Here is a 26,742-nt window from a genome sequence, read left to right on the forward strand (position 1 = left end):
TGCCAAACTGATATTATTTTGGTTTATTCTGAATAAAATTGACTGGGAAATTTTTCACATTATGCAATATACATTTTAATTTTCATGCTGTCAAAGCTAAAAATTAAAATTAGAGTCACCTTGGCCTTTGTTGTAAATTATATTTAATTACATATTTTTGTATTAAAGAGAATGTATAACAGATCAAAGACAGAGAACCTATGTTTATTACAGATTATTATAGATAATCAGAAAAAATAAATGCCTCATTAAGTATATTAATCTATATGTGAATATGTATATCCAATTACATGGTTGAAAAATATTTAAATTTTTTAAATGTAAGAAAATTTTAGTCTTTGAAGGAAGTATGATATAATTTTCAATAATAATAGGTCATTAATGAAAATATATTACTATTGTGTCTGTGAATACTGATGTTCATAGATGGTTGATAAGCAGTGTTGGAACTAAAGCAAGGGGAAATCCACATACTGAGTTAAACCCCAGGGATAAATCAAATGTAGCCTGGGCCAAAATAGAAAAGCAGAGTGATTACTTGTTCTCTTGATCTCATTAATAATCGCATCTGCTTATCAAATTAATTTGTACAAGGACAAAAATCATCTTCCCTTCAGTTCACTTGCAGAGAATATTTTGGGTTTGGTTTGATTGTTGTTTGGAGGGAGGAGGAGGAATGGTTAGTGTAGCCAGTAAGTTTCACAGGTGTGTGACTTTGTCACCTGGGTACCTTACCCAGAGTTCAACGTAAACAGGGCCAGGCCTGGGAAAAAAATGATCAAGTAGGAAAATAGAAAATCATGGAAGATCTTTGCTTGAAGAGCACTGTGACCTGGAAAGGTGATGCATTTTCTCAGTATAGCTTTCTTTCCACTCTCCACCTCCTCTGGCGGCACCTCCTCCTATGTCCTCCCAACCCCCCCACCTTCTTTGTCAAGTGAAGCAGTGGCAGTAGATTTGCCTTAATCTTCTGACAACTACTTTATTCTACTCTGAGGCATAAGGAGTGTATGGACTTATAAACAAAGGGTTTCAAATTTTTGTGCTGCAAAGCCCACATTTATTATTTCCTCTTTTCCCATGGATCCCATGTGTGAAAGAGTTTGTCTACCCAACAAATTGCATGTAATTAACAATTTTCAGCGATAAAAGTAAAATATGTCTTTCATGCTAGATGAAGTTTTATAGATCTTGGACCCTGATCTGTTGGGTTTGGGTCAAGCTTTCAAGCATACTTAAAGATGTAGGGGGTGGGGAATGCCTGAAGTAAATCCACAGCATTCAATTGAAAAAATGTATCTATAGGTTTTCCATAATCGTATGTTTTATCTCTTCTAAGATGAATGACAAGTCTGTTTTTTTATTTCTATTTTTATACTTTAAGTAAATGCCTCTTTGGACGTAGACCAGGATTGGCAAGCAAACTTTGTACCTTACCAACACAAGTCTCTCTAAATGTAGCTAGGATATTCTCAGAAAAGTAAGTTTTAATCAATTTCAGTTTTAAGCCTATGTTTGACAAGTTTAAATTATTTTTAAGACAAAGTTTGAAATCTAAACTTACTGAAAAAATTATCCCAATAGAAATTTGGGGCCATTTCATAAATATGCCCAAAACTCTTAATAGATTTTTAGGAACAGTCCAAAATCTAGGTTATCTATGTTCTAACATAAATATGTTTCAGTAGGATATCTAATTTGACTGACTCTTTAACCTAAGTAGAAACTAAAATAAACATCTTCCATTTCCAAAGGATATTATATAAAGTAAAAATTTGAATCTTTCCTTAACTGTAACTATTTGAATTAAAGAAAACAAATCTTTTAGAGTATACCAGTTCAGTTATCTATTTTTCTTAAATGCTAGAAGCATTACCATAAATAATGTCACTTTCTCAAATGGAAATCAAAAGATTGTAGTTGAAGAGGAGGTTAGACCTCGGACCTTTGATTCTTTAAAACTAGATATGAGAAAGACTACAGAAAGTGAGCAGAAAAGGAATTCGTATTTTACTGTTAAAATGATTTTGTTGATTCTCATATGTATTTTTATGACATGTTCACTACTTCCAAATAGTAATATCCCATTTAATATTGGGCATTGGTTTCCTCCATGTTGTATCATTAAGGTTTATTAGAGGCATTTCTAATTATTTAAATACTCAAAACTAGACCAGATAAATTCCCTCTTTTAGGGATATAATTAGTGAATATCTAAGTACCATATCTCATAGACTCTAAGCACACATATTTTCTTCATATTTTAACATCTCTTACAATTGATGGCATCTTACACTTAAACTTCTTTCTTAAATAACAGTATATCTTATAATAAATACATGGTATCTTGGATTCAACTAAACATTAATTTGTTGGGGGGAAGACAGCAAAGTTATTTTATTTAGATTAGATGTTAGAGCATATAAATTCTAGTAATCACTTGTGGCAAACTGTAACATAACAGGAATCTCACTAGAAATTAAATAGTTAACTGATTTCTCAACTTTTTAGATGTAGAGTTTCATCTTGGATGCTTTTTTTTTTTCTCCACAATTAGAAAAACGAGGAGGGCAGAGGTAGAACAAATGTAAATCAACTTTGCATTTTTCATACTAGAGAGGGGTTTTACTTTAGGTGTATATATTGAGGAAATGAGATTCCGTTCCCTCCCGTGATAGGCTGTTCAGCCTGTTGGCTAAGTCACTGTACAAAATCACTGACTTAACTGTACTCATGTTCTGGATTCATATGTCAGTCAGAAGAAGAGCCACCATAACTGGGGCAAGAAAAATGCTTCACATCTTTTTATGTCTTGACATGCAAAGTAGAAGTTGAATTTTTTTTTTTTTTTTTTTTTTTTTGGTGAAGGAGACATATTCAAAGAATCTTAAAAACACAGAAAAGAGACTTGGGATGATTTTTCAAGGGGCAGGAGTATCTTTCTCTGTAAACAGAGTGTGCCACACAAAAATCTTCTGTCTTAATGCATTATTAGTGACATAAAGTTTCAGGCTTAAAGGCTAAAAGAGAAAATTAACTCACCTTTATTTCGGCTGCTTAATGAAAAAGCAGGCTACTTTATGTCATGACCAAGGTTTGATATTAGTGTTAGACTCTCAATAAGTGTAGCATTTAGCAATAGTGAGAACTGGTTTATAAATCTATAAAAACCTCAAGGCTAGTATCCCTAGTTTTATTCCAACATATTATAATGATGTGCCAAAGACATTCATGTAATTGATTGCTTGTATTCTCTATGTTAAAGAACCCTGAGAAGATTTTAAGGATCATTACATGATAATGACAAATGCTAAGTAGAAATTGAATTTTAATCATCAGTAAAAATTATTTTTAATACTTTTCCACAAAAAAGATATTACATTTTAGCTATCCAGTTTATTGTTGATATATTTTGTATTTATATTAAGTGTGTATGTATGAATGCGTGTGAAGGTTTAAATAGAACTGTGATCTAGGAAAGTATTTTTTCACTATTTACGTTAACATTTAGGAAGGAAGTCTCTTCAAAAAATATTGAAAATACAGCTCCTTTAAAGAACACTGAAAATAGAGCATCTTCAAAGAGTATTGAAAATAAAGATACAGAAATGAACCTACAGTCTAAGCTACGGTCATCTTCCTGTTTAAAGGAAAGCACAGGTGATAACATTTGTTTTGTGTGAGTAAATGTAGCTTTTTATTGAGGCCTCCTCAGTGACCTTTGGGATATTGATATTCTATAGGTCTGGAGCAGGTCATAGGAACCAGTAATTTTTGAAATTCATGTACCACATGATTCTGATATGCAGTTGGGTGTGGAATCCATGGTATACATTATAAAAAATGATAATGATGAAGTATTAAATTTTCAAATGAACTAAAACACTTGTGAAAGCATTAAGTTCCATTCATCCAACATGGTTTATTGAGTCCCAGGACTGTTTTAGAAGCTGTGGATACAATAGTTCACAATAGGCAACTTTATGAAGTTCACATTCTAGTGGGAGGTAGTCAACTATTAAAAATAAATAATACTAAAAAATAAGACAATGACACATTGTGGTAGGTGCTATAATATAAATAAATGGCACCTGGGGGAGGACTATCTTAACTCTAGGGATCCAGAAATTTCCCTTGATGCTCAGCATTTGTGAATTGAAGGAGACCCTGTTATGTCACATAAAGTCCTTAATTCCTTATTATGACCTTCCCCTGATGACATCAGTGTGATGAGTCTGTGAGCAGGCTGGGTACCCACCAGAAGATCAGGGTGGCTGTGAGCTGAATGGAGACTGTAAATGAAACAGAAGCAGGTAGATGTCCTAAAGAGCCTAGCCATTCTAGGAAGGACTGGTGACCCTTTCCAGGGTACCATATTTTGGTTTAGTCAGGAGTTTGCTTTAGAGTGGGGAATTTTTATCAGCTTTTCCTTTCCTCCTTTCTTTTTCTTTGTTTCTTTCTTTTCTTTTCTTTTCCTTTTTTTTTTTTTTTTTTTTTTTTTGGCCTGCATTTTCTTAACATTGTCCTCTCTCAAGCTCTCCTGGATTTCTTCATTTTCTTTCTAACAAGTGTCTCTACATGATTTGGAGTAGCCAATGGCCAAACTCCCATGTCACAAGACTTGTGTACACTCAAAATCTTACATGAAAGCAAGGTATCATGCAAGTTCTGTTTGAAACTGAAAGACATCGGGAGAGCCAGAGGAATTGACAAGCTCACTCAGTAGTCTTTCCCAAAGAGAGAATTTTAGGAAACACACACATTTTTTTCCTATTAATTCGTTTAATGGAACTGTATATCCTTATGCGTCAGGAAAAGGTAAGACACGGTTAGGAATATGAACTCAAGCCAAACCGACTGCCAGATCTGCCACTTAATTAGTGTGTGAAGTCAGGTAGGTTATTTAACCGCTCTGTCCCTCAGTTTCATCTGTGAACAGAGTGACAATAGTATATACCTCATTGAGATGCTGAGAGAATTAAATGAGTTGATATATGTAATGTTCAGAAGAGTAATGGTATATAATGTTTGTTAGGATTATTGTATGTTATTTTTATTCATACATGTATCAGTTTCATGGATGGTAATATTATGACCTGATAAAATTTGTATGTTAAAGTAGATTCAAGGAAAAATATTGAGTAAATAGTTTAGGTGATACTCATATGGCAAAGTGAATGAAGATAGTGTAAGAATTATACTATTGGAAAATGTTCTAATAGATTGTATCATGGAGATTTTACTTTTTTTTTAAGGATTTTATTTATTTATTTGACAGAGATCACAAGTAGGCAGAGAGACAAACGGGGTTTGGGGCCGGGGGGAGGGCGGGGAGGCAAACAGGCTCCCTGCTGAGCAGAGGGCCCAATGCGGGCTCCATCCCAGGACCCTGAGATCATGACCAGAGCCGAAGGCAGAGGCTTAAACCCACTGAGCTACCCAAGCGCCCTGAGATTTTACTTCTTAAATATTTCTCTAAGTTCCCCCTCCTCTCCATCCCTATTTTACCAGTGCCCTATCATTAATCATCTCTCTCACCTGGACTTTTTAAAGAAACCTCTGACTTCTCTTCTTGCTCTTATTTTTTTTTTTTTTTTGGTCTCCCCTCAACTATACTTTCCACCCTGCTAGCCAAGTGTTCCTTCAGAAATGCAGAATTGAGGATGCCTGGGTGGCTCAGTGGGTTAAGCCTCTGCCTTCAGCTCAGGTCATGATCTCAGGGTCCTGGGATCGAGCGCCGCAGAGCAGGGAGCCTGCTTGCCCCTCTCTCTCTGCCTCTCTGCCTACTTGTGGTCTCTGTCTGTCAAATAAATAAATAAAATCTTAAAAAAAAAATGCAGAATTGGGGGCACCTGGGTGGCTCAGTTGTTAAGCATCTGCCTTCACCTCAGGTCATGATCCCATGATCCTGGGATCAAGCCCCACATCGGGCTCCTTGCTCAGCAGGAAGCCTGCTTCTTCCTCTTCCACTCCTGCCTGTTGTTCCCTCTCTCTCTCGCTGTATCTCTCTGTCAAATAAGTAAATAAAACCTATTAAAAAAAATAGAAAAAATACTTTAATAAAAAAAAGAAATGTGGAATTGATCATACTTGTTTTCCTACTCAAAATCCTTTATTAGTAACCCCTTTATTCTTAGAATATGGTCCTAACTCCAGGGTTCCTGGTCTACAAAACCCCATGATCTACCTACCTTTCCAGACACATCTGTCACCATTGCAGCTTCAACCTTGACCCCTAAGTAGCGTCAAAGTGCTTTGTCAATGCCACACACATTCTTGTTTCTGTGTTGCCTCGTGTTGTCCTCTCCCCTTGGAAAAACTGATCTGCTCGGACTGGACAATTCTTGACCACTGTCCAGAGTGGCATGGGGTCCTCCTTTCTGCTATCATTTACCTAGTACATGTCTGTCACCGTACTTCTATACTGTTTTATAGTTATCCTTTATGTTTCTGACTCCCCAGTTAGAGTATGAATGAGTACCTGAGGTCAAGAACTGTTCATTTTTGAGTTCTTGTGACTCCACCTAGTGTAGAGCACTGGATGAGTAGTCATTGGTGCTTATTTTTATTTTTCGGTATCCAGGTGTCTGAGCAGTGACCTGACCTGCCTAAGAATGATTTACTCTTCAGCCTCTCCAGTCTTATTTTATTCTCCAAGGCTTTATTTCATATTTACCTTCCTATGTGAAGGTAATGTATTTCTGGAACTATGTTATAATATTATATATTATATATATTATAATGTACATCATACTATATATTATATTATATATAATGGGCTTTGTATTATTATATAATAATAACGTATAATGTACATTATAATATATAATAATTTATAAAGTAAATTATAATATATATAACATAATACAAATGTATTTCTGGAGATAGAATAGCATTAATTTATTTTTCCTTGAAATCATAATTTTTTATAAACAAATTGTTTTCTGTATATTAAAATTTTAAGCACCAAAAAACACTCAGATTAATTCAGCATTATTGGTTTGGGTTTTTTCCTCATGGCAGTTTTACTGCCTTTTTTGGAAATGGAAATCACATAAGATCATTGTGGTACCATTTAGTCATGAAAAGTATAAACTACAGGAGACCATATAGTTAACATGTATATTTGTTACATTTTAATTTAGGAGTAACCATTTTTAATTTTTGAACTTTTCAATATTTATTGATTAAATTATGTATATTCTATCTTAGGTCAATTGGTTAAAGATACAGTCCTTGCAGAGCAGAAGAAAAATAATGAACATTGCCTTCAGGATATTGATGATAAGTTGTCTGAATCAACGGACGATGATGGTGAAGGTGATACCAATGATGAAGATAATGATGAAGACGGTAACCCTAGTAAGGATACTCATGCCCCATTAGAATTAATGGCAGAAGTAAGTTTAACTTGTGCATTGTAATTTAAGAAACTTAATATTAAAATTACTAAATAGTATATAGCCTTGAAGATTTAAAAAATAATAGAGATCCTTGCCCATATACAGATGCTTACCTAGCTTCTCATCTCTCTTACTGCCTTCATGAAGTTAGAGGTGAGAGAAGATTCTGTAAGTGGCTTACAGTATTCTGGTAAAGGCAGAAACAGGAATAAAAGAAGTTTTGGTATAAAACTCTGCAAGGACTGCTTTGAGGAATGCTTGCTACATTAACTAGGAACCATGCTAGTTTGGAGGGATATTTAGAGATAAATAAGAAAGATAAGTCTTTACCCTTGAGAACTAACAAGTATATATTATGTATATAGTACAATTTTATAAACAATGAAATGTGTGCTAGCAGAAGTATTTATGAGGTTCCCTGGGCATGGGGAGGGTTAAATGACTAATTGAGAATAGAAGTAGGAGAAACGGAATAAAGGAAGGATTTTTAGAAGAGACGTGGAGTCTCTTCCTCCTGAAGGAAGAGGGAAGCTTAGGAATTCATCTGGTAGAATGGAGAAGGCATTCCTGGCATAGGAAACAATATTTACAAAGACACTGAAGCCTGAAACATCATGTGCAAAAGCTGTACATAAACATTTCCTGATAATTCTATGGAGAACAAAACAGTTTTACCCCACTTGTATCACAGTCTAATTAACATTATAGAACTTCACGTATATTGTAAGAACTTTATAACTCCCCCTTCTTATCCTTTATATTATTGTCATACATTTTACTTCCATGTATATTATAAGCCCTATAATACATTGTTATTATTTTTAGTTTTAGTTGTCACTATTTCTAGTTTTAGTTGTCAATATTTTAAAAAGTTTTTTTAATTGGAAAATATCTTTTTTGGAACACATTTCTGGTTTCTCCATAGCTTTCTGTTGATCTGAATTTTCACCTGATATTATTTTCCTTTTACCTGAAAAACTTGCTATAGTATTTTTTTATAATGCAGTTCTTCCAGCAGTGAATACTGTTAGCTTTTTGTTTGTCTGAAAAAGTCTTAATTTTATCTTCATTTTTAAAGCATGCATGAGCTAGAGATTTATAAGTTACCAGGTAGTTTTCAGTACAGATGGTCCCTGACTTATAATGGTTCAACTTAGAATTTTTTCACAATTATGTGAAAATGATACGTATTCAGTAAAAGTTTTAAATTTGAATTTTCATTTCTTTCTCAGCTAGTGATGTGTAGTGTGATTACTCTCTCATGATGCTGGGCAGCTGCAACTCCCTGCCAGCCAATCCATCATGAGGATATGTTTATATCCTGATACACTACAATCATTATGTTTTTCACTTTTAGTACAGTATTCAGTAAGTTACATGAAATACTCAATACTTTAGTATAAAATAGGTTTTGATAGATGATTTTGCCCTATGATTTTGCCTAGGCTAATATAAGTGGTCTGAGCATGTTTAAGGTAAGCTAGGCTAAGCTATAATGTTTGGTGGATTAAGTGTATTAAATGCATTTTTTTTTAAGATTTCATTTACTCATTTGACAGTGAGACACAGCAAGAGAAGGAACACAAGCAGGGGAAGTGGGAGAGGGAGACACAGGCCCCCCACAGAGACCCCCCCCTCGATGCGGGGCTTGATCCCAGGACCCTGGGATCATGATCTGAGCTAAAGGCAGACACTTAATGACTGAGCCACCCAGGTGCACCTTAAATGCATTTTCAACTTATTTCAATTTATGAGCGTTTATTGGGCTATAACCCCATTGTAAATTGAGGAAGATCTGTACTTTGAAAGACTGCTTCATTTGTCAGACAGTTTGTGTCATTTCAGACAAGATGTCTGCTTTACTGCTTTTGTCCAACTGTATATATCTTTTTCTCAGACTTTAATAAAATTTTTTTTCTTTTGTATTGTTATTTTTGGCAATTTATGATGTACCTTGATGTGGTATTCTTCATGTTGTTTCTGTTCATTGAGATCCTTATATCAATGAGTTTATAGTTTACACCAGATTTGGAAAATGTTCAGTTATTAAGTCTTTAAATAATTTTTTTGAACTCTTCTCTCCCTTTCTTCTTCTGAGCTACAAGTTACATGTATGTTAGATCACCCAGTGTTGCCCCAAACGTCACTGATGTCACTTTTTTGTTTGTTTTATCTATATATTTCATTTTAGAAATTTCTCTAAATTTCTTTGGAAAGTTCCAATCTTTTCTTTGTAATTATAATCTGCCATTTAATCCCAACCTCCCAGCCTTTCTCTCTCCCTTTTTCTCTCTCCATGTGTATATATAAAATGCACATATTTTATCATCTCTACAAGTTTTATTTAAATATTTTATATCTATTTTCATCATGTTCATATTTTACTTTTGAGTATATGACATATTTGTAATGACATATTTTTAAGACATTAATAATGACATATATTAACATGCTTCTCAGCTGTGCTATCATTTTTGTAATTTTTAATCCTGGGTCAGTTTCTATCGATTAAGTTTTCTCCAGTATACGGGTCATATTTTTCTGCATCTTTGCATGCCTGGTAATTTTTTTACTGAACCCTAGACATTATAAATTTTATGCTCTTTGATATAAGTTTTGTTGTTTTCCTTCAAATAGTTTTGGATTCTTGAACTGGGTCATAGTTGAGTTTCTTGGAATCAGGTTTCTTTTAGAGTCTTGCTTTTTATGCTTTGTTGGGAGGGTTCAGAGCAGCCTTTACATTATAAGGGAGACTACTAAGGCAATGCCCTAATGAGGACTCTGCCCATTGATCTGTGTATTAAAATGACCTTCCACTCTGGCTGGAGAAAACATGACCTCTGTTCAGCCCTGTGTGAGATTCTTTGGTTGTTCTACCTGCTCATCCAGCAGTTCTTTTTCTAGCCTCAGATCATTTCTGCATACTCATATGCAGATGAATTCCAGCCAAAGCCTCAAAAAGATACCTCTGCAGATTGTTGGAGCTGCTTAAAATATAATATTGGCCTTTCTGAACTTCAGACTGTCTTATTTCAACTCAGATCACTGGTCTCTGGAATGCTGCCTGCCTGTGCTGTTACCTGAAGACAGCCCACAGCTGTAAACTGAGGCAATCATAGGACCCATCTGTTTCCCTTCTCGCAGATCACTCTCCTGTGACAGCTGCTGTCAATTACTGAAAACTCTTGTTTCATATATTTTGTACAATTTTCTGGTTGTTTTAGGAAGGAGAGTAAATCTGGTCTCCGTTAACTTCATCATGGCTAGGTGCCTCAATTAGGGTTTTAGCATAAAGGAAAATACTGATGTGCTTGGTGCTTTTTTTTTTTTTTAAAGATTTTGTATTTATTTGACAGAAGGGGAGCAGGAGCACATAAAGGGGGAACAGTAGACGGAGAGGGAGAAGCAGCCTCCCTGCTGAGTAGGGAGCCTGATGCGGGGCTCTATCCCAGGACTCTGGGATCATGACCTGAGCCCAAGGCAGTTGATTAACCAACTGGGCCTTCCAGGTGCCCCTGTGCTTGCCTTTTTATATAATTTAACCCAAATGCTAGCCATGGAATCATATAAAGAAATCAGATACATTTGTTATATTTTCCTCCTAAAATAAAGCATATAGAGAGAATAAAGAATAAGGCATAAAGAATAAAGCATATAGAGAGAGTTTTGAAACTTCCTTAATATTATAAGTTGCTTTTAACAAGGGAGAAAAAAGTTGATGCCAAGTATTGGAAAGATTTTACTTAAGCACATTTCCTTTGAATGAACATCTAAATCATTCATGAATCATAGAGCATTCAAATTCTATTTGCCAACACCAAACAACACTTTGGAGTTGTTCATTTTATTTCTATTTTCTTTTTGACATTTAATTATAAAAGTAATCCATGACTTCATTTCAGACAAATATCCAGACAATATGAGATTGCTCATTGTCATATCTTGGGCTATACCTGTGCTTAAGCTCTTCTCTTTTCAGAATGCATCCCTTTTTAATTTTCTCAACTTATAATTTTTTATTTTTTTTATAAAGATTTATTTATTTGAGAGTGAGAGAGTTGGGGGAAGGGCAGAGGGGGAGACAGAGAGAATCTCATGCAGACTCTGCTGACCGTGGAGCCTGACACAGGACTCAGTTTCAGGACCCATGAAATCTTGACCTGAGCTGAAATCAAGAGATGGACCCATAACAGACTGAGCCACCCAAGCACCCCTCAATTTTTTATTTTGAAAATTATCAAGCCTATAGAAAACTTGAAAAATTAGACACAAACCAAGAAACAAACTGTTAACTATAGAGAATAAACTGAAGATTACAGAGGGGCGGTTGGAGGGGTATGGGTGAAAGAGATGATGGGGATTAAGGAGTGCACTTGTGATGAGCAGTAGGTGATGTATGGAATTGGTGAATCACTATGTTATATACCTGAAACTAATTAAACACTGTATATTGTCTATACCAGAATTAAAAAAAAAATAAAAGTGGTTAACAACTAAACACATGAATTTTCGTGGAATCCTGATTGGAAAAAAAAATCTAGCTATAGAACCATTTTAAAGACAAATTGGGAATTCCCAATTTAAATGTAATATTTTATTACAAAATTATGGTTAATTTTCTTAGATGTGGTAAGGATATGATGTTACAGTGAAGCATAAACTTAGGAGACCCATGCTGGAATATTTAAGGGCAAAGTTTTATGGTGTTTGCAACTTACTTTCTAATGTTTCTTTGAAAAATATATATATATGTAGGCTATATCTATACCTTATCTATCAAAAGAGAGATAAAGCAAATGCAGCACAGTGTTAAGCAGCACTGAATCTAGGTAAGATGTGTACATATATTCATTGTTACAATCTTTCAATTTTTTTTTTGTCATGGTAAGTGTATTCTTTAATCCATAATATTCCATCATATATATAATATGTTATATTATTATATATGATAACATATAGTATTATAGATTATATTTTATTATTACATTATAATATAATATATTATTATATATATTCCATTCTTTAGCCATTTTTCTATCAATGAACACTTGGGGCTGCATCTGTAATTTGGCTATTGTAAATAATGCTGCAATAAACATAGGGGTGCATGCATCCCTTTGAATTAGTGTTTTTGTGCTTTGCGGGCAAATACCCAGTAGTGCAATTCCTGGATCATAGGGTAGTTCTTTTTTTAGCTTTTTGAGGAACCTCTGTACTGTTTTCCAGTGGCGGCATCAGTTTGCATTCCCACCAACAGTGCAGGAGGATTCCTTTCTCTACATATACTTGCTGTTTCTTGTGTTTTTATTTTATCATTCCAACAGGTGTGAGGTGATATCTTATTATAGTTTTGATTTGCAGTTTGTATTATCAGGGGATGATGAGTGATATTGAGCATCTTTTCGTGTATCTCTTGGTCATCTAAAGGTCTCCTTGGGAGAAATGTTTGTTCATGTCCTACCCATTTTTAATTGGATTATTTGTTTTTTGGGTGTTGAGTTGTGTAAGTTCTTTATAGATTTTGGATACTAACCCTTGATCAGATTTGTCATTTGCATATATCTTCTTCTAATCAGCAGATTACCTTTTAATTTTGTTGATTGCTTCCTTTTCTGCACAGAAGCTTTTTATTTGGATGTAGTCCCAGTAGTTTATTTTTGCTTTTGTTTCCCTTTCTTCACGAGACGTATCTAGAAAAATGTTGCTATGGCTGATGTTAGAGACATTATTGCTTGTGTTCTGTTCTAGGATTTTTATGGTTTCAGGCCTCATATTTAGGTCTTTAATCTATTTTGAGTTTATTTTTGTGTATGGTGTAAGAAAGTGGTCCAGTTTCATTCTTTTGCATGTTTCTGACCAGTTTTCCCAGTGCCATTTGTTGAAGACTGTCTTTTTCCCGTTGGCAATTCTTTCCCGCTTTGTTGAGGATTCATTGAACATATAATTGTGGACTTAGTTCCTGGCTTTGTATTCTATTCTGTTAATCTATTTGTCTATTTTTGTGCCAGTTCCATACTGTTTTGATTTCTATAGCTTTGTAATATAATTTGAAGTCTGGAATTGTGATACCTCCAGCTCTGTTTTTCTTTTTCAAGATTGCTTTGGCTATTTGGGATATTTTGTGGTTCCATACAACTTTTAGGATTGTTTGTTCTAGTTCTGTGAAAAGTGTTTTTGATATGTTGATACATATCATTAAATGTGATTGCATTACATTAGATTGCATTAAATGTGTAGATTGCTTTGGGTAGTATGGACAGTTTAATAGTATTTTTTCTTCCAATCCATGACCATGGAATGTCTTTCCACTTCTTTGCATTGTCTTCAATTTCTTTCATCAGTGTTTTGTAGTTTTCCGAGTATATGTCTTTTACCTCTTGGGTTAGGTTTATTGCTATTATCTTATTATTTTTGGTGCAATTATAAAAGAGATTGTTCTCTTAATTTCTCTTTCTGCTGCCTCATTGTTAGTGTATAGAAGGGCAACAGATTTCTGCACATTGGTTTTGTATCCTGTGACTTTACTAAATTCATTTATCAGTCCTAGCAGTTTTTTTGGTGGAGCCTTTTGGGTTTTCTACATCTAGTATAATGTCATCTGCGAGTAAAGTTTTACTTCTTCCTTAACTGATTTGGATGCCTTTTATTTCTTTTTGTTGTCTGATTGCTGTGGCTAGGACTTCCAGTACTATGTTGAATAAAAGTGGAAAGAGCTGACATTTTTGTCTTGTTCTTGTCCTTAAGGGAAAAGCTTTCAATTTTTCCCCATTGAGGATGATGTTAGCTGTGGATTTTCATATATAGCCTTTATTATGTTGAGGTATGTTCTCTCTAAACCTAGTTTGTTTGGGGGGCTTTTATCATGAATGGATGTTATACTTTATCAAATGCTTTTTCTGCATCCATTGAAATGGTCATATAGTTTTTATCCTTTCTCTTTTTGATGTATCACATTGATTTACAAATATTAGACCACATCCTGGGAATAAATACCACTTGATAGTGGTGATAGCTTTGTTAATGCCTTCTTGGATTTGGTTTGCTAGTATTTTTTTTTTTCCCACTGGAAGCAATAACTTTATTAAGGTCAAATAGATATCACAATACAGATTTATCCAACAGGATCCAGAAACTGGTTACAGATATCATCTAAGAAACACGGCTGTTTTGTGCTACAATGCTTCCAACGTCACAGATCACACAGAGTTTATACATTGATAACAACTTTTATCTGGAAATACAGATCCATGGTTTGCCCTCATTGTTGGGTCTTGATATTTCAGTTGAGTTAAAACAAAGAGGCGAAGATTGGCATTTTCTTGATAATGAATAAATTCTGAGAAATATTTCATGAGAACCCTCTTTGGGATCAGAGTTGCTCACAGAAGTCATTTCTAATTTATGGGTAACTCTCAAACCAGAATTAGTAATTAGTAAGTTAAGCCATGACTGGAGAATTTTTAATAATTGGATCAAGGAACATATTAACTTTATAAATAAATAGGATTTAAAAGTTTAGCTGTAGTGTAGGTTCTACAGAATGTCTTTTATAAATTAATATGTCGACACAATAGCTTCTTGACTATGGTGTCTGATACCTGCATCTCTATTATTCTAAGAAAACACACTCCATAAACAGAAACAGTTGTTGGGCCCATTATTCATGGTCCTTAGGATAAGAGCCACAAAACACCAATAGAAAGTTACAAGAATGTAAATATTTAGCTAAACAACTGAGTAAATATTGGGCAGTTGCCATATATAACACTGCATATCGACTAATAGGGAAAAAAAAAGTCCTAAACCTCAGTTACAATGCATTCAGAATTGGGCAAAGCCAAAGAGAGGATTTTTGCATCTATGTTCATCAGAGGTATTGGTGCGTGCTCGCCCATGTACTCTCTCTCTCTCTCTTTTTGTGGTGTCTTTTTCTGGTTTGGGTATCAGAGTAATGCTGGCTTCCTAGAGTGAATTTGAAAGTTTTCCTTCTTCTTGTACTTTTTAGAATAGTTTGAGAAGAACAGGTGTTAACTCTAAATGTTTGGTAGAATTAGCCAGCAAAGCCTCTCATCTTGGATTTTTGTTTGTTTAGAGTTTTTTGATTACTGATTCAATTTCATTGCTGGCACTCAGTCTATTCAGATTTTCTATTTCTTCCTGCTTCAGTTTTGGTAGGTTATATGTTTCCAGAAATTTATCCATTTCTTCTTGGTTGTCTGATTTGTTGACATAAAATGTTTTATAACATTCATTATAATACTTTGTATTTCTGTGGTATTGGTTGTTATTTCTCTTTTTTCATTTCTGATTTGTTTATTTGAGCACTCTCTCTTTCTTTTTTTATGACTCTGGCTAGAGGTTTATAAATTTTGTTACTCTTTTCAAAGAACCAGCTCCTGGTTTCATTGATCTCTGTTCTATTGGGTTTTTTGCTTTGTTTTGTTTTAGTTTCTATATCATTTGTGCTCAGTCTTTATCATTTCCTTCCTCCTGCTACTTTTGGGTTTTGTTTGTTGTTCTTTTTCTAGCTCCTTTACATGTAAGTTTAGGTTGTGTATTTGAGATTTTTCTTGCTTCTTGAGGTAGACCTCTATTGCTATAAACTTGCCTCTTAGAACTGCTTCTGCTGCATCACAAAAGTTTTGGATTGTTGTGTTTTCATTCTTGTTTGTTTCTATGTACTTTTTGATTTCTTTGATTTCTTGTTTGACCTGTTCATTATTTAGCAGCATGTTGTCTGACTTCCATGTATCTGTGGATTTTCCAGATTTTATCTTATGGTTGATTTCTAGACATAGAGTTGTGGTCAGAAAAGATTCATGGTATGATTTGATATTTTTGTTAAAGCTTGTTTTGGCATAATATGTGATCTATTCTGGAGAATGTTCCATGTGTACTTGAAAAGAATGTATAGTCTGTTGTTTAGGATGGAATGTTATGAATATATCCATTAAATCCATCTGGCCCAGTGTGTCTTTCAAAGCCACTGTTTCCAGGTGAACCATGAGAGACTATGGACTCTGAAAAACAATCTGAGGGTTTTGAAGGGGAGGGGGTGGGAGGTTGGGGAAACCAGGTGGTGGGTATTAGAGAGGGCATGGATTGCATGGAATACTGGGTGTGGTGCAAAAACAATGAATACTGTTACACTGAAAAAAATAAATAAATTTTTTTAAAAAGAGTAACAACTACAAAAGAAAAAAAAAAACAAAGCCACTGTTTCCTTGTTGATTTTCTGTTTGGATGATCTGTACATTGATGTAAGTGGGGTGTTAAAGTCCCCTACGTCCCCTACTATAATTGTATTACTGTTGATTGGTTTCTTTATATTTGTTATTAACTGTTTTATATATTTGGGTACTCCACGTTGGGTACATAAACATTTACAATTGTTATTATCTGCTTGTTGGATTGTCCCCTTTTTATTAAAAAGTGTCTGTCTTTGTCTCTTGTTTGTCTGATAAGGTCTAGTTGTCCAATATAAGTATTGCTACCCTGGCCTTTTGTTGTTACTGTTGTTGACATCCATTTACATGATGAATCTTTCTCCATCCCTTCACTTTCAATTTGAGGGTGTCTTTAGGTCTGAAATGAGTCTCTTGTAGGCAGCATATAGATGAGTTTGTTTTTTAATCTAATCTGTCACCCTGTGTCTTTTTATTGGAGTGCTTTGTCCATTTCCATTCAAAGTAATTATTGATATGTATTTATTGCCATTTTGTTACTAGTTTTATGGTTGTTTTTATAGTTTTTGCTGATCCTTCTCTTGCTCTCTTTCTTTATTGACTTTCTTTAATGATATACTTACACTCCTTTTCCTTTATTCTTTGCCTATCTATTAGTGATTTTTGATTTATCTTCTGAATATAGCAGTCTATATTAAGTTGATGGTCACTTAAGTTTGAATCCATTATTTACTCCTCTCCTCACCATGTTTTAGGTATATGGTGTCATATTTTACATCCTTCCGTTTTGTGAATCCCTTGACTGATTTTTTATAGAAATATTTAATTTTACTGCTTCTGTGTTTCCTACTTTCATACTCTCACTTATGATCTTTCCACTCAAAGAGTTCCTCTTAATATTTCTTGTAGGGCTGATTTAGTGGTCTTGAACTCCTTCAGTTTTTGTTTGTCTTAGAAACTCTTCTCTCATTCTATTCTTCATGATAGCCTTGCTCTGGATAAAGTATTCTTTGCAGTGAGTTTTCCCCATTCGGCACTTTGAGTATATCGTGCCACTTTCTTCTGGCCTACCTAAATTTCTGCTGAAAAATCTATGGATAGCCTCACGGGGTTTCCCTATGTAACTGTCTTCTTTTCTCTTGCTGCTTCAAAAAAAACCTTTTTATCACTACTTTTTGCCATTTTGACTACTTTGTGTCTTGGTGTGGCTCTCCTTTGGTTGATTTTAATAGGGGAGGTCTCTGTGCCTCCTGGATCTAGGTATCTGTTTTCTTCTCTAGATTAGGGAAATTTTTTAGCTATTATTTCTTCAAGTAAAATTTCTGCCCCTTTTCTCTTTCTTCTTCTGGGATCCCTGTAATGTGAATGTCATTATACTTGATCGAGTGACTGATTTCTCTAAGTCTATTTTCATTTTACACGGTCCTTTTTTTTTCTCATTTGTTCAGCTTAATTACTTTCCATTACTCTGTCTTCTGGTTCATTAATTCATTCCTCTGCTTAGTCCAGCATGCTATTTATTCCACCAAGTGTATTTTTTTTTAAGATTTTATTTATTTATTTGACAGACAGAGATCACAAGTAGGCAGAGAGAGAGAGAGGAGGAAGCAGGCTCTCTGCTCAGCAATGTGGGGCTCGATTCCAGGACCCTGGGATCATGACTGGAGCCGAAGGCAGAGGCTTTAACCCATTGAGCCACCCAGGTGCCCAGACCAAGTATATTTTTAATTTCATTTATTATGTTCTTTATCTCTGATTCATTCGTTATTATCTCTGTGTTAAAGATCTCACTGATGTCTTCCACTCTTTTCTCAAGTCCAGTATCTTTATGATAATTCTTTATATTCTCTATCAGACATATTACTTATATCTGTTTCACTGAGGTCTTTTGCCGTGATTTTGTCCTATTCTTTCATTTGTTACATATTCCTCTGTCTCCTCATTTGCGTAACTCTCTGTGTCTTTCTTTGTGTTAGGAACATCAGCTACAGTCCCTTGCTCTTGAAAGTAGTGGGCGGGATGTGCACTTTTAACTAGGTGGCACTGGCCCTCCTCCATGGGGGATGAACAGCCACCGTGGATATAGGGCTGGCTGGCTGCTCCACAAAGCACACATGGGCAGGGGGTGCTGTTTTAACAAAGGTGCACAGGTCCTCCATGAGAGGTCAGGAGAGGCAGTGTTGGCAAGGTTTGCAGAGGTTTTCTGGAGGAGGGCATCTGCAGCACCAGCACTAAGTGCAAGCCTGGCTGCAGGGGGGATGTGGTGTAAGTTAGGTAGAGAATGCCACTGCTGTGCCAGTTCCCACAGGTGGTTGTGTGTTCATGATGCGGTTGGGAGGTAATGGAGCCTGCCAGCTCCTTTGTTCCTGGAGACGTTCCTCAGCAAACTCTCAGCTCCTTAACTCACTCTCCCTCCCATAAGCCCCAGGTGCCTTTCAAACTGCTATTTCCAAGCTGTATTTCTGCAGGCTCTTTGCTCTGCTCTCTCTTTAATGGTAAGGGCTCAACTTCCTCTTGCCCTCTGGGCCCTCCCAGAGTCAAGCCTGCTGATTTTTAAAGTTCCAGGCTTTAAGTCCCAATGGTTGTAAGCACTCACAGAACTCAACCTCTCCGTCAAAGCTAAATGCTGTGGGGATTCCTCTTCCCCTTCCAGGCTCCCCCATGTGATAATCTGTTTCTCATCCCTCTTCATACCCATATCTCCCTTGGCTACCTCCCTCCAGTGTTCAGATCCATTGAGTTTAGGTTCCCACTGAGTCCTTGCCCTCTCTATCCTGGTCGATGTGGCCTCTTCTCTACATCTAATTGTGGAGTTTTTTTTTGCCAGTCTTTGGGTCATTATATGTGTTTTTGCAGGTATGAGTGTTATCTAGTTGTATCTGTGGGATGAAGTAGTTTAGGGTCCTCCTACTCTGCCATCTTCCCTGAAATTCCTAACTCTTTATTTTAAATGTCACAAATAATTTCAAACCAATTTTTTTAAACCTTTCTTCTCATTTTAGCTTGACTTTGAAGTTTTAAGCAATTCTCATGAAAGTCTTCAGACAAATATCCATTGCATGAATTTAATTTCACTGCATTTTGACTGTTAAGAGGAATTTTATGTATATTTTTGTTAACACAACAACAACAAAATAGGTCAATGCAAAAGACACTTTGAAAATAATTCCATTTTCCTTATCATTTTCTGAGGCTAGTACTGTTAATATAATGTTTCATTAAATAGACTAGATCTTAGCTGATTTTGAGAAATTCTTGTTAACTTTGTTAGGTGTAATAGCCATAGTGTCATTGGGTTTTTAATTTAAAGTGAAATGAGATGATATCTGTAAAAGGCTTTGAAATAATTTGGCAAAATAATAATAAATAATCTAGGCAAAGTGGGAAAAAGAGTATGTAGTGATATTGATAAAATCAGATTGACAAAATATTAATTTTTGAAGGTGAGAATTGGGGCCACGTACTACTTTTACTATTTTTTCTAATTCTGTGTATATTTAAGTTTTCTGTAAAGATTTAAACATAAACAAAATGATTTAAACATAAACAAGATAAAATAAGCATAAGAACAAACAAAATAAGGACATAAACATAAACACAACATAAACATAAAAAAATAAAAACATAAACCATAGCTGTATATTATGCTGGTCACATTCTCTGATTATGATCAATTAAACTACACATTGAAAACAAAAATAACTACAATAACAAAGCAAAACTACTTAAAACTAAAAGATATTCTTCCAGATGATACTTGAATTAAAAAATCAAAACTAAACACACAAACTATTTAGAAAACAGTTGGGGTGCTTGGGTGGCTCAGTCATTAAGTGTCTGCCTTTGACTCCTGTTGTGACCCCAGGGTCCTGAGATTGAGTCCCGCATCAGGTTTCCTGGTCAGCAGGGAGACTGCTTCTCCCTCCCCCTAACCCCTGCTTCTGCTCTCTCGCTCACTCACTCTGACAAATAAATAAAAATTTTAAAATAAAATACTATTAAAAAGGTAAAATAAAGGAGAAATGATAACAAATGAACTAAATATTAATGCCAGAAATGGCATTAATGCCATTAATGCCAGAAATATTAAAGCTAAAAAAGGAACAAAATAAACATAATGTAAATAAGAAAAATAATTAAACAAAATTCAAAGTAAAAACCAAATTAATGTATCTGTTTAAGAGCAGGATATTTGAAAAAACAAGAATATAGATAAACCACAAGGTATCATAATTAAAATGGAAGGAAATCACAAATAGGAGTAAAAATGGACAGATCTTAACCTTAGACAAAAAGAGATTTAAAAATGTAGAATTCTGTATAATGAGTTTAATGGAGCACTAATTAATATGACAATAAGTGGGGATTGTGGTGAAGTAATGGCTTGTAGAAAAATCTTCAGAAGAATTCTGTTTACATTAGAAAAATGTAAATAATCTAATACTCAAGGAAGAAATCAAGAAAACTGGTAAAGAACTTCTTAAAATGGTGCCTGGGTAAATATTACATGTCTGGAAATGTGTGGGAAGTGTCCTTTCTCATACTTCATGCCCCTGTCTCTTGCCCAGTAAGTCTACCATACCTGCCAGTGTTCAGAATAAATCTCACAAAAGCAACCACTATCATCCAAGTATAGGGTCATTTTTTTTAATGGAAGCAGTCTAAAAAAGTTAAACTAGATTAATAACCTATAGCCTAAGTTAAAAAAAAATGTAAGAGTGTTTAATTTTATGGGGAGAAAATTAGCATGATATGTGGTTTATTTTTAAAAGTTACCTAATAATGCTAATTTTTGTAAATATGTGTTCATTGATGGAAAAATACTAAAACGATACATATGAAGATGGTAAAAATAAACATCTCTGGATGGTAGAAATATAAATGTTTTTTAATTGGGGACAGAATGTGTTTATTTAGTTTTTAAATTTCCTACATACAAAAATACGTACTACTTTGTAACAATAAAAATAGTAAAACAAAAATCGGACAGTAAAAGAGCTGCAAAATATTAAATATACATCACTGTAAATTTTTTTTCTTTTACTAAATACTGTCATGTAATTATGGATGAAGTTGACAAATAAAAGTTGTGTCTGAACCAAAGGGATATTTAAGTGATAGATGTCTTTACTATCTCTGCCAGTTGAATCAACCTATGTATTCTCAAATTGTTAAGTAGTATATATGTAGTATGACTGCAGCAACATGGAGGTATCGTACTTGTTCCCTGTGGCCTTGCCATGGGAAATCCTTAAATATTCTTGGATTGATTGATTGATTATAGATTCACTCCTGGAAAAACCTATAAATGTTAAAAGCCAAATAGTTCATCATTAATGGAATATTTTTTAGGGAGTTTATAATTGACATTTAAATTCTCTCTGGAAGTACTTATCTGAAGAATTTCTTAATGTTTTCTAGTTCCTGAGAGCAGAAATGGGCCAAGACTACCATTTGGCAAAAAAATTATGTCAGATGAGTAAGTACAAAATACTTGTGTTTTCTAATACTTTTTGTTTCTAAATGCATTCCATAATGTGTAAGATGGCCTGATTATTGTAGCCTGGTGAATTCCTTGATAGTGTCTCAGTGATTCCTTATTAGTAAGTTGATTGGTATAAAGACTAATTTAGACTTCTAGAATAACTTTGAGTGGAATAAACTAACAAAAACTAATCATCACTGGAAAATAAGTCAAAATCTTTACCTTCATGATACTAGGTTAGTATCTTTATGCCTTTAGTTTCAAAGAAGTGTCAGGGAGTGCAGCAAACCTTACTTAACATGCATTTAGTCCACAAATATTTGAGTGCCTACATGTGCCAGGCACTGTTTTAGGCACTGGAAATATAGCAGTCAATAAGATAATCTCATGTTTATATCTAGTCCAGCAGATAACAAATTCATACATAATGAACATGTCATAAATGAGAAGTACCATGGGAAAAAATAAAGTAGGGAAGAAAAGTACTAGAAAGAGGCAAAGCAGTTTTGAGTAAGATGGTCCGGGAAGACAGGACACATAGTAAATATGCTGAGATGTGAGTGTGCTTGAGGAGGAACAGCAAGGAGGACTATGTAACCAGCATAGGATATGCAAGGGGAAGTGTGACAGGAGATGAGGTCAGAGAGGTAATAGTTTGGAGGTTCTGTAGGTTGCATAGTACCTTTTCACAAGTTAAGGACTTTGGCTTTTTCTCCGAGCAAGGTGGGAAATCACTAGACACTTTTCAAGTAGAGGAATGATCTGCTCTACCTTATTTTTCCTTCTTTCATTGGTTTTTAGTGATTTGACTGATGTATCTTACACTTAGCTCTTGTTTTTCCATTTCTTTTTATTTCTGTACTTCATTTTGGGATTTTTCTGTTGACCTACCTGTTGAGTTAACCTATCCTGTCTTCTGCTGTGTTCAGTCTGCTGTTTAAACTATCCAGTAGTAATCGGTTAAGCGGCTGCATTTGGCTCAGGTCATGATCCCAGCGTCCACAGATGGAGCCCCGTGTCAGGCTCTCTGCTCAGCAGGGAGCCTGCTTCTCCCTCTGCCTCTGCTGCTCCCCTTGCTTGTGCTCTCTCTCACTCTTTATCTCTCTCTCAAATAAATAAATAAATAAATAAATGGTTTTTTTAAAGTAATAAACTACCCAGTAAGTTCTTAATTTCAAAGTTTTTAATTTCCAATTTTAGAAAGTCCACTTAATGATTTTGAAAGATTCCTGCTCTTTTGAAATCCAGTCTTTTTAACTATTTTACCCATTTTTCTATATTAGACAAATGACTTTGAAAGAACAAATGGCAACTCTACAATTAAACTTCATTGATAATAGGACTCAAAATATTAACTAGTGTTAGACCTAAGCCTTACAGTAAAAAGTCCTTGAGTGAAAACTCAGTATTAGGATTGTGAGGACCTGCTCTCCCTTGCCTCACGCAGACTCTCCACTGTGGATACAGTACTTCTTAAATCATTGGCTAATTTTTAAAAGGGGTTTCTTGAATGCTTTAACATGAATTTTTTTTTATCCAAAATAATTTACCTTGTATAATCCTTTCAAGCACTTTGACCCTTAGAGCCATCAAATAGATATCCTGATTAAAACTATTTTGGGATGGTACATAAGCATAGAATTTCTGATCAGAAGGAATCCTTGAAGAGAATAGTGTCCAGTTGTCTATTTTTATAAATAATGAAGCAGAAGCAGAGAGAGGATAAGCAGCTTGTTCAACTCTTCAGGGAACTAGTGGCACAGCCAGAATCAGAACTCAAGCTGCTGCCTCCCATAGCACCTTTCCTCTCTGAGGACTGCAGTAGAAGTGGGTGAGTCTGTAGCTTTCCCCCTCAGTTCTCAGAGTCTCTTGTGGAACCTAGTGATGGAAAAATTTATATATATTTCCATATCCACCAATCACTTTAGAAAGCCTCTAGTTGAAGCTTACAAAATATATGCCCTGATATCACCACATTGGTTTTGGTTGTTGGCCTGCAGTACGCTACAGGAAATAGTAGTTGCTCAATAAAATGCTTATTGACTGGACTCGAATCCATGAACACACATTAAGTGCCAGGTCAGTGGGGATGAAAAAGTTCAAGTTGATCTATCCTAGTGGGTTTATGTCCCTGTAAAACATGTCTCTTCCTTCTTCCCTTCCTTCCTTCCAACAACTATCCATCAAGCACCAGCTCTGTACCAGACATTATGCTGGGAGCTGGAGAGGAAACAGGAATCATAGCACACATGCTCTAAACCATTTTGCGGTTGACATTAACTATGGTTTGCTTTGGTATTTTACTCCTACTGGTTCATCCAGAAACACTAGTCACTCTTTTCTGTCAGTGTCAAATAGCAGTGCCTCAGACTGAGGATCAGACTACAGGAAAGGAGGTGTGGAGAGCCCTAAGACAGGCCCCATGATCCAGGGAGCCAGTTGGAAAAGAACACTGTTCCCTAGAGGAAGAGGGAATTACTAGAAACTTGGGCAGAGAGGCCCCGAGATGGGAGTAGGGGGTGGGTGCATGAAAAATAGAATTGACTACCCCTGAGGCAGATTCTAGCCAGTGGTATGAAATTAGGGAGACCCTGGATTAACAATGTCAAACAAGTTCAAGAAAGAACAGAGAATTGGGGCTCCTGAGTGGCTTTCTCCTTGATCATCTCCTTTCGGCTCAGAATCCTGGGATTAAGCCCGGCTTCCTCCTCAGGCTCCCTGCTCAGCGTGGAGCCTGCTTCTCCCTCTCCCTCTGCCTGCAGCTCCCCCTGCTTATGCACTCTTTCTGTCTGTCAAATAAGACCTTAAAAAAAGAAAGAAAAAAGAAAAAGAACAGAGAGTTGGAGACATTCTAGAAAGTACTAGTTTGATGCTAAAAGGAAACACTTGGCTGAGGACTGCCCGAAGTTGTTCTCTATATTCAGAACAATAGACAAAATTAATTTTTTTGTCTAGGATGGACCCCAGAATATTGTATATGTAAGTGACTACAGTATATTGTTTTGTCTTCTTTTTCCATCTCCTAGCTCTTTTACCAGACATTTCCCTTTTTCTCTATATTTATGTATATAAACAAATTATTTACATATTTATGTATTTGTATATGTATGTATTGAGTACCTACTAATAATGGGAGCATTCTTAAATACCTTGTTTAATTCTTAAAACAGTTCTATGAGGCAGATACTTATGAACCCCACTTTACAGATGAGAAAACTGAGTCTTAGTGAGGAGTACTAATTCACAAGTCACAACTACTAAGAGATAGAGTTAGGATTAGATCCTCGGTCTGGCTTTGAAAGCCTCTGATATCCTACTATATTTCCATTTCCTCATTTGGTTAATAAACTTATATTTCTGGTAGAGGAGGCAGGGATTTGGAAAGGGGGTACTTTTTTGGGTCACTCAGGCTTAAAATGGCTCCTGTGGTCAACTAATATATTTTCTTTATATCTAAGGGAATTGATTTATATAAAATAATGCATCCTTGTCCCTTCTGAAATGTTTTATAAACTCATTTTCTGAATAAAGCCACTGGTTGCTAGTATGTTTTCCAATCACAGTAAAGTCATGTATATCTCCATTGGTCCATTGGGCTTCAGGGCTTCTCTCCTGGCATTCCACGTGCTTGTGGTTTTTTTCCTTTGTCCTGATTTAAAAAAACAAAAAGCAAAAAACAAAACAAACATACTGCGTTCCTCCAAGAAATTTTTTTGTCAGTGAAGGCTTGAATTTTATCTGTTTTCCACACACAATATTTCCTCAGCCGTTTTCCTGCTGTGTGGTGCAGAACTGATACCCAAGCCATATGCCATTTCTTGCCAGGCATTGGAGGCATCCTGGAAAAGTGGTTTTTAAATTATACTGAAAGTCAAGTGTCCCAAGTACTTTTCTTAGTTCAACTCATGATTGACTATGAGATTTTGTGCCAGTCAATTTTGTTTATTGGTCTCTTTACCTGAAAGAAGGGAACCTGAAGCTCACTTTCCTCAGGGCACAGCAGTACTGCTCACAGACAGCCCAACGTTTCACACACAAAAATCGTTTAGGCCTGGAAGACCTACTTCATTAATTATATTGTAAGTATATAAAATAATGGCCTCAAAGCCAAAATGTTTCTCATCACTTTGGTCTAACACAAATACAGATAGATGTATCTTCAGAAGGATAAATACAATGAAGTTTGTTTTCTTTCTTTCTTTATCTCTCTCTTTTCCTTCCTACCTTTCAAGATTTTATTTATCCATTTGTCAGAGAGAGAGCACAGGCAGAGGGAGAAGCAGGCTCCCTCCTGAGCAAGGAGCTGGATGCAGGACCTGATCCCAGGACCCTAGGATCATGACCTGAGCTGTAGGCAAAGGCTTAACCCAATGAGCCACCCAGACATCTCATCTTTCTTTTTTTGAGTAAAATAAATCATTTTTTCCTATTAACCTAGAGTATAATTTTATCTAGGCATGAAAGGACTGCTTTCTACTATGCACTATTCCATTTTTTAATGTTTTAAGGGCTCCAGCTCTGTGTCATGCACTCTCATAGGCATGCCACGGTGAACAAGACCAATGTTCTGTCTAGCCTAGAAGAGCCTCCAATCTGAGGGACTTAGACCCCTATGAACAGCAGAATCCCCCAGCTCCTGCCCCGGCTCTTTAGCCAGAAGGAAACATTC

At 35.4% G+C, this 26,742-nt stretch overlaps 1 protein-coding gene across 1 annotated transcript in view; it reads left to right on the forward strand.

The window, feature by feature from the left end:
* The window catches only part of ERICH2 (glutamate rich 2), a 39,654-nt gene that overhangs the window by 10,413 nt on the left and 2,499 nt on the right, over window positions 1–26,742 (forward strand). The window contains exons 6-9 of the mRNA XM_059395490.1: window positions 1,385–1,480; window positions 3,512–3,660; window positions 7,213–7,400; window positions 22,010–22,067. Coding sequence (XP_059251473.1) covers window positions 1,385–1,480; window positions 3,512–3,660; window positions 7,213–7,400; window positions 22,010–22,067 — 491 coding nt within the window. The remainder of the gene's footprint in view (window positions 1–1,384; window positions 1,481–3,511; window positions 3,661–7,212; window positions 7,401–22,009; window positions 22,068–26,742) is intronic.

This window comes from Mustela nigripes, chromosome 3, assembly GCF_022355385.1.
Source record: "Mustela nigripes isolate SB6536 chromosome 3, MUSNIG.SB6536, whole genome shotgun sequence".
NCBI classification, from domain to species: Eukaryota; Metazoa; Chordata; class Mammalia; order Carnivora; family Mustelidae; genus Mustela; species Mustela nigripes.